Genomic DNA, 9,372 nt, shown 5'->3' on the forward strand with positions numbered 1-9,372 from the left:
CATCACTAGGTACCATTATCATCTATTAAAGATGTTAATGCTCGGTACCTAATCGGCTATTTCATACTTTCATCACCAGGATGCTTAAAAAGCCAGGACCGGCAGCATTATGGTATGTGGTAAGCATTCGCAAAGTTGCTTGCAGGTTTTCCAAGAATCCACTACAAGTGCAACGCTGGCATTTTACGCATTAATTTATTGATATGTGTGTGTGCATGTGTACGTTTGTGTGTGTGTGTGTGTGTGAGCATGTGTGAATGTGTGATATGTTATTAAGTTGTGTGTGCTGGGTAGGCCTTTGAGGGATGGGGGTTTTGTGTTTGAGTGTGTCAGGATGTTTTAATTTTATTTCAATGATTGATTTTAGATGTTTCGTTGTTTGCGCTTACTTATAGGCTTATATTAATTGTGAGCTTGCCGATTTTGAATGTGAGCCAAACGTAAAGTTATGGTCTCATTGATAATATGAAAAACAGATTAATGTCTGACCAGGAACAAACGTCACCGCATGTGCCAAAATCTGAATGGCAGAAAAAGGTGTATCGATTTATAAATGAACTGAACCCACATTGCCAAAAAAGGGAAGGAAATAAAAATAAAAATAAAAATGACACACATGCGTCCTAAATTCTTTGACCGAAAGACGATCATCGTAGTTAGAAAAACAAAGTAATCGCGACTCGATATTAACAAACTGTCGCCCACCCAGACAAATTTGTGTTTACATTCATTTTATTAACTTCATTGTGAAAGAGGTTTACAAAAAAAAAAACAACAATCAATGTTCAAGTCCCCACCTTCTGAGTCGTGGCTGTAAAGACTATTTTTTAAATAACATGTTTTATTTAATTGGGCTAGGCCTTGGAGACGCAAAAGATGTCACTGTCAAAGGTCTTGATGCAATAAGAAAGTCAAAGCGGGTTTATTTAGAGGCATATACATCAATTCTTACAGTCGGCAAAGAAGCATTAGTAACAATTTTTCTACTTTCACTTTCATTTTTTTAGTCTGATCATGATGACAATGACATTATTATAATTATAATTATAATTATTATTGTTGTTATATTATTATTGTTGTCATATTATTATTATTAATTAATTAATTAATGGAAATATTATTTATTGTTATTATCATATTTTATTATATTTATTATTATTAATTAATTAATTAATTAATTAATGGAAATATTATTTATTATTTTTTATTATTATTATTATTATTATTATTATTATTATTATTATTATTATTATTATTATTATAAATTGTAATTATTATTATCATTATCATCATTATTATCATTATTATTACTTTATTATTATTATTATTATTATTATTATTATTATTATTATTATTATTATTATTATTATTATTATTATTCAATGAAAATGAAGATCACTCAAGCTTTATGTTGAATAAAATTTGAACTCAATTTCTATTGCTCTAATAGACAATAAACTTTGAAAGAGAACTCCACGGAGCTTTTTATTTGAGCATGGAGAGATATTTTCTGCATCTTATAGAATTAATTCCCATTGATAAGAGTGGTAAATGGTTTTATATAAATTTGAAGAAACTGATTGAATTCAAATAATGAGAGGAACCACTAACTGGTATCGATTCAATGCAAGTACTCCCACATCATTGTCATACTCGCTACTAGTGCCGCGCTGAAGACCGGCCTGGACCGCGGTCCGACGGTCTTTTAGCTGTGAACCGAAGATCGGTCCCAGAGGGGAAGACCGGCGGCGGTCCTCACTTCTTATCACCTTTCAACTAGTGCGGGGCGGTCCTTGCAAGGACCACGGTCCTACGGTCTCGCGCCATAGCCTACTACTTCCCCAGCGATTCGTTGCTTCGGTTGCCTATCTTCCACCAATCACCACCCATCCCACTTAATTAATCGCACCCACCCCCCTTTGCCATACACTAAACGACACAGACGACCATACAGGCAGACGACCACCAACCTCCACTCCGCAAACCGCCCTTTCGTGTGTGAGATGGGGGGAACAGGAGGCGCACGCCTTGGACGATTCCATTATACGGGGTAAATTTCAAAATTTACTACACCATAATGATCGCAATGACAATGATCTATGGTGAAGGCATGACCCCTCTTCTCTAATGGGTTATTGTTTGAAATGTATGTGACTACAAAAGATGTGTGTGTTTGTGTGTGTGTGTGTGTGTGTGTGTGTCGAACCTAGCAAGTAGCAAATCCGATTTTTTGTTTTTTTTGTCCATCTCTTGTCACCACTCCTTTCTATCGCAGTGTTGTCATTTAAAACAATACAATAATATTAAAATTTCGTTTGGTGTTTTTACTAATCAAATAATATGAGTTTCATTAGTTTCTTCCTTCCAAAAAACCAGTTATAACGTCTGAATTTTAAAAAAGTCCAATAGAATATTTGGGGACCCCGATAGCTCAGTTGATAGAGCACTCTCTTTATACGCAAAGGGCCAGAGATCGATCCCGGGTGCAGTCGATTTTTTTCTGAATCCCTGTCTACTCAGCAATGAATGGGTAGCTGAGTTTGTTAGATCTGGCGAAAAGTCACCATCGACCCCTCTTATCACCTCATCCACCCCTTCTTATTATAACTTCACGTCTCTCTCTTACTCTTCAATGCTCGCTGCCCTCTAATGTGTGTGTGTGTGTGGGGGGGGGGGGGGGGGGGGGAGGAGTTGCGTGTGTGTATCAACGCCACGAACAACTCGATCACCCCCTTGGGGGCGGCCCTTTTCCACGTTAAGGGGGTAAAATTTCAAATTTTTTTAAATTATCGAAGTAACAATGAAGTACGGTGAGCAAATAAAGAAGGCATCACCCCTCTTCTCTAATTAGGTTACAATTTGAAATGAGTGTGACTACTCCGTGTGTTTTACTCCTGTAGGCCACGGTTTTCATCGTGTAGCGGTCTTTAACGGTTCAAGAATGAACGATCCCACGCTCTCAAAGGTCAAACCGGTTCGAATTTCCAACAGTCTCTCAGGAATGTTCAATGTCGAAAAGGACCGGTCCTTGCGGTCTTCATTTCCCAAGGACCGTAGGACCGTGGTCCTTAAGCTTGCCAAGGACCGCCCCGCACTACTCGCTACCGGAAGGTTGACACACAACCCAAGTGCAAAAATGTTAGCGTCTGATTTCTTTGGGATTGAACTAAACAAATTAGATTTTTTCGATAAAATTATCGCAATTCATCTTCATTCCAATTGGATTCACTAGTCTGATGTCACATCGCCCAGCAATTGCGAGCAGCCTGATTCTAAACAAAGAAAATGGGTACTTTTTATTCTTCATGCTGGCAAGAACTTTTCATGCCAGCATGTGATCAGAATGTATAAAAGTCAAAACATGATCATATTAATTATGTTTTTCTCCTAGGTTACACTTTTATGCTCGTCTGAGAAATATTTCGTAATTGTGTCTGCTATTGTTCCGATAGTTTAGAAACAGTTACTAAGTTACCATGCGTCATTACAAGGGAAGTGATGTCATGACGGTTGAAGTGTATTGTATATTACATACCATGCAAATTTTGTGACGAATAGCCCAGTAGTTTAAGAGCCTTAATGTTACAAAAATCCAATTTGCCAAATATATAATAAGTAGATGATTAGTAGTATGATTAATTCTTCTTATTGTTTGTCCAATTATCTTTTTTTTTTTAACAGGAAGAGTATTATGGCCGTGAAGTAATATTAGCTGATCGTGACATGGTTGAGAAAGATTCAGGTATTCATTGATTTTAATGTATTGCTCAATTAAAGTAAATCCTGAATGTGTCAAAATGCTTGTCAGATCTTTATGGTGATTTCATGTTATCATCCTGTTTGTTTGTTTTTCCATGAGTGGTTTTAAAATCTATTTATGCTGTTAATGTGGTCAATCTTTTTTTTTAATCAGTAAAAAAGTTTAGCTTTTTTTCAATAATGTATAGTACAATATTAACTTAACACCATGCTCAGAGTGCTTTACAAGTGGTGGTCTCAAATCAACACCAAGATTTAACTTAGTGGATGAGATATCTCGCCTGTTATGTGTTCTTACAATTTATTTCTAAACAGACAATGCCATCACCAACCAGGTATACATTCTGAACCCAAGTGCACTGAAAGAATGTGAGTAAAGGACTTAACCTTGCACTGCACACATCGGGACTCGAATCAGGGTCCTACAGTTTAGTGTTGCTGTTGGTCAGAGACCCCTTGTAAAGCGCTTTGAGCACATTTAGTAGATATTGTACTGTATAATAGGTAAGGTTTTTTTGTGTTTTTTTTTTTAATTAAAAAAAAGTGTGTAAGTAAGTGATGAAAAAAGAGTTTAAACGAATATTTTTCCTCTTGCTTTTGACAGATGAATTACTTCTTGATGCTGAAAAGGAGGATGTTGCATTTCTCGTCGTTGGAGATCCTCTTGGGTAAATGAAACAATGGTTTTATTTGATTTTATGGCAATTCAATAAGTATTGTTGTTCTACTTAAATCGATGCAACAACAAACATTTTTAATTTATTTTCAACAATTCTGAATGTTTTGTAGTAGATTTTATCTTTTCAATCATGAGCATCTAAGAGCTTATAAATTCCCTTTGATTAAAGTTACTAACAGAGAGGAGTGAACCCATGTCCGCTTACAAAAGGATATTGCATTATTATTTTTAACCCACCCTATCATTTCAATTTTTAAAACGATTATTATTTATTTTATTTATTTATTTATTTTTTTTGTTCATTTTGTATTCTTTATAGGTGCCTGTTTTATTTTTAAAAAGACTCCTTCAGACACAAGATAATAATGGTATCTGCTTTTCTTTCTATTTCAAGAGCAACAACTCACACTGACCTGATTCTTCGAGCTGTAGAGAAAGGCATACAATACAACGTCATCCATAATGCTTCCATCATGAATGCCATTGGATGCTGTGGACTTCAGGTAGGTTGGGGAATGTCCAAGAAAAATAATTGTTTTATTCCCTATTGCGTTGGTCTCACAATTTCATTATTCCAGACTACATTTCTGCATTGGTCTCTCAAAGGATGTTGTGAATTCAGTATTGTTTTTTGTTTCTTTGTTTGTTATTTGTTGTTTTCTTTCTTCTTTTTTTTTTTTACATGCAAAGAGATAAGTAATTGTATGTGTAGATGGAATAAGAACTTAGAAAGAAGATAGATTTGAGGAAATGGTATATGTTGCTGTGGTGTAGGAATAATGTGTATGACTCGTTTTGGCTTTGATCCTTGGACAAAGACATTGGGTTTGAAGCCCTGTTTGGATGGGTTTGAAGTCCTGTTTGGATGGGTTTGAAGCCCTGTTTGGATGGGTTTGAAGTCCTGTTTGGATGGGTTTGAAGCCCTGTTTGGATGGGTTTGAAGTCCTGTTTGGATGGGTTTGAAGCCCTGTTTGGATGGGTTTGAAGCCCTGTTTGGATGGGTTTGAAGCCCTGTTTGGATGGGTTTGAAGCCCTGTTTGGATGGGTTTGAAGCCCTGTTTGGATGGGTTTGAAGCCCTGTTTGGATGGGTTTGAAGCCCTGTTTGGATACTCTGGCAGAGAGCCTGTTACTGTTTATACACACTATTTCCTCATCCTGTTGGGGGCAGATGTAAAATTCAGGTCCAAGAAGCATAAACAGAAAAAGAGTATAATATGTGTATATGTAATGTATGCATGGAAAGGAGGAGGGGGGGATAGGGTTAGGATGGAGAGAATTGTGGGGGGAAAAAAGGGAGGGGGGATGGCATTTATTTTGTTTCTTTTGTGTTTAAATGTCTGTTCATTGTCATTAGTTCTGATCTCTTGTTTGAGATATTTTGGTGTTTGTTGTTCAGTAAAAGTATTTCAAGTTTCTCTATGAGGCATAAGTTTAACATTCTTTGTTGATTATTATGTCATTGTATTAAAACTTGACAGCTGTACAACTATGGAGAAACTGTGTCCATTGTCTTCTGGGAAGAGAACTGGCAGCCTGAAAGTTTCTATGACAAGATTTTATCAAACAGAGAGAAAGGAATGCATACATTATGCCTATTAGGTTTGTACCCCATGTAGTATTGAAGTATTGATTCGTACTCCCAGTGTGATCATTATGATAATTTGTGACTTTTACTTTATAGTTATAGCTGCCGTAAATATCAAATTAAGAAATTAAGGAGTAGGCACCGGTGTAAGATAAAGATCTTAGCAAGTGTGTATGAAATGTGGCAGACAAAGCAAGAAAGAAAAATAGAAGGAAAATACCATCCCCAAAAATCAGTCTACCTTGTCGGGGGATTGAACCTCAGAAGGTCTGAGGTTCGATCCCCAGTCGAGGTAAACTGATTTTTTTGGATGTTTTTTTTTCTTCTATTTTTCTTTCTTGCTTTGTCTTGCACATTTCATACACACTTGTTTGGATCTTTAGCTGCCGTAAAGCAAAGTTACGGCAAATCTGAGTCTTTGTAAAAAGAAAATAATTTTATTCATAAAAATCTTTATTATATTTGAAATGCCTTACAGATGGATAGTTGGCTAAGTTAGTTCACGCCCCAGATTTCAATATTTTGCTTTCTTTTCGTATGCAAACTTTGTTGTGTTTAATTGGAACACTTTAAAAAAAAATTTTTTACCATAATCTTGATTAAATACGACTATTTTTCTTTTCCTTTGATAATCCCTGCAGATATTAAAATGAAGGAACAAACAATTGAAAACATGATGAGGTAGGTGTGTATTTATTGTCAGACATTTGAATGCGGTGTTGTGTGCGCACGCATGAGAGAAAGAGAGGGATGGAGAGAGTCATAGATAGAGAAAGAAAGAGAGAGGGATAGAGAGAGATAGATTGAGAAAGAAAGATATAGTTAGATAGAGAAAGAAAGAGAGAGAGGGATAGAGAGAAGGCGGGGGGGGGGGGGGGGGGGGGGGGTGGGAGGGAGGGAAAGAGAGAGAGAGATCAGGAAGGTGAGGAATATGTGTATGCTGTATTTCGTCTATGCATATCTTATTGTTATCATGTAATTCTATAGCAAGAGTAACTAAATGACAAATTGCCGTCTATGGACAGTAAAGATCTGTTATCATTAGAAATATTCCATTCGAACAAGATCAAGAGCTTACGATAGATATTGAGCATTTAAGTTTGTTTTGTTGTTTTCAAACGATTCTGTAGCAAAGGATCTGTTGTAATAGTATGCCGTAAATTCGTTTTAACATAACCTTCAATATTTCAGGGGCAGGCCTATTTACGAACCCCCGCGATTCTTAAGCGCAAGTCAGGCTTCCCAACAGTTGCTCACCATTGTAGAAAAGAGAGAAAAAAGTGATACAAATACAGCAGGTTTGTTAAGTCAATCGTTTTATTTATAATGTATGACTGTAAGTTAAAACTATTACTTAATAGGGAACAATAGTGTGATATCATAATACTGGTTCCAATCTACTTGGAAGTGTGAAACCAGTTCACGGGAGGATTGGATGCATACCATGTGTAATTGATATTCTGCTTTCAGAGTGATGGTGTCTTATTTTCTAGCCCAAATAAATACCGGTCGTCAATAAAAATCATCCATCCTCGCTCTTTTACACCCCGTAATCATAAGAATCTGCCTGTACATTCTGCTACTAAAATATTTATACCATCTTATTATTCAATATGTAACCTGTTTATTGTTAGTTCTACTAAGGACTGGTTACACACTTCTAATGAGTTTTTAACAGGAACAGAGGAAGATGTGATGTCCAATGTGCGGCTATATGGTCTAGTGGTATGACACTCGCTTTCAGATCGGAAGGTCCTGGGGTCGAGCCTCGTGCTCGGCGCATAGTTGAGTCCTTGAAAAAGGCTCTTTACTCACATTCTCTCACCATATTCAGGTGTAAAATGAGTACCTGGCCGTTAACAGCGTTGTCTTTGTTCGAAAAATTGTAATATCGCCTAACAGGCGTCATGTCCCGTCCTACATGTTAAATGTTGCTGTTGCTTATGTCAGTCAGAACAAAATGTCAAAAGGTGTCCTTGAGTTTTAACAACTGTATTGCAGAGTTGTCTACTTGAAAACTTAAAAATTCGTAATTTTTAGGAGATAAAATAGAAATTGCTATAGTTAGCTTTATAGAACAACAATTTACTATCATAATGATTAAATAACACTTCAAAATCCTTAAAATGATGTACTCTGGCATCAATTTTCATTTTCAATAAGTTTTAATGACTTAGAGATGCTCATGAAGTTTTAAAATTGGAGTCGAAATTTCGTAATTTTACGAATTTTTCATAGCAGTAGTAGACAGGTCTGGTATAGTGATCTGTCTCTTAATATTTTAGTTGAAAAGTTTGTTGAACTAAAAATGTCACTTTGAAATGTCTTAAAACTGTGATATGACATAAAATAGAAGAACTTAGAAATAATCAAGTAAATACTGAGGTACATTTTTTAAAGAAAAATAATTATTTGTTGAAATGTCGTGGTCATTCTGGAAGGAAATGATGCATTTATGAAGAGGTAAATTTAAGATGTTATCTTAATGATCTATTTAAAGAATATTTTTGTGGCATTGATGTCTCTGTTGTACGATGTCCTCTGTTTTTCTTTTTTTTTTTTTTTTTTAACAAAGATCAAGCTTTTGGAAATCCATGACTGCATAGATGACAATGAATGCAAGACTGATCTTAGCATTGTTTCCTTAAGAAAAACTCTCAACTCATATTACCTTACTTGACTCTGGCATCAATGAGTACCTTAATATTAAAAATGTGCCTAACAGGCAATTTGTACTGTAAGAAATTTAACTTGATTCCATATGGCCTGCCTGGCTGATACCGATAAAATGAAACATTTGTGAAGTGAAGTGCATTGAGCATTGTTGTAATCTTTGGAAATGCCCTATAATTATACTTTGGTATCAACTTTCAGATTTAACACCCGAGTCCCTGGTTGTGGCAGTGGCGAGAGTCGGTGCATCAGACCAGAAGATTGTAACAGCAACCCTGAAGGAAATGACGTCAGTGGATGTAGGCCCTCCCCTTCACTCCCTGGTTATCCCTGGTCACATGCATCCGTTGGAAGAAAAAATGTTGGAATTGTTTGCTCTCAATGACCATGTGAAATCTTTGCTTTGCACAAATACAAGCTGATAGTAAAAGAATTTAATAAATATTCAATAAAAAAAAAAAAAAAAAAACTTTTTCTATTTATTGAGCTTTTGTATAGGCAATATCCACTAAACATGCTCAAATTGCTTTACAAGGGGTCCCTGTAGGTCGAGACAGGACGCCTTTTAGGCGATATTACAATTTTTTCGGACAGAGGCGACGCTGTTAACAGCCAGGCACTCATTTTACACCTGAGAACGGTGAGAGAATGTGAATAAAGAGCCTTCTCCAAGGA

General features: G+C 36.1%; 1 protein-coding gene across 2 annotated transcripts; it reads left to right on the forward strand.

The window, feature by feature from the left end:
• Positions 1-754: 754 nt before the first annotated feature.
• On the forward strand, positions 755-9,166 carry LOC144965690 (diphthine methyl ester synthase-like). 2 transcript variants are annotated; one of them, XM_078901287.1, is made up of 8 exons: positions 755-971; positions 3,682-3,742; positions 4,364-4,427; positions 4,833-4,941; positions 5,918-6,038; positions 6,666-6,705; positions 7,216-7,322; positions 8,899-9,166. In XM_078901287.1, exons 1-8 carry the CDS (start codon positions 837-839, stop codon positions 9,117-9,119), a joined length of 858 nt encoding a protein of 285 aa, XP_078757413.1. In that variant the 5' UTR covers positions 755-836; the 3' UTR covers positions 9,120-9,166. The 2 variants fall into 2 exon arrangements, with proteins under 2 accessions (XP_078757413.1, XP_078757421.1); XM_078901295.1 differs by having other exon boundaries at positions 779-891; positions 8,899-9,151.
• Positions 9,167-9,372: the final 206 nt, after the last annotated feature.

This window comes from Berghia stephanieae, chromosome 1 (genome assembly GCF_034508935.2).
Source record: "Berghia stephanieae isolate SIO BIC M18660-M18661 chromosome 1, UCSD_Bste_1.3, whole genome shotgun sequence".
Taxonomy (NCBI): Eukaryota; Metazoa; Mollusca; class Gastropoda; order Nudibranchia; family Aeolidiidae; genus Berghia; species Berghia stephanieae.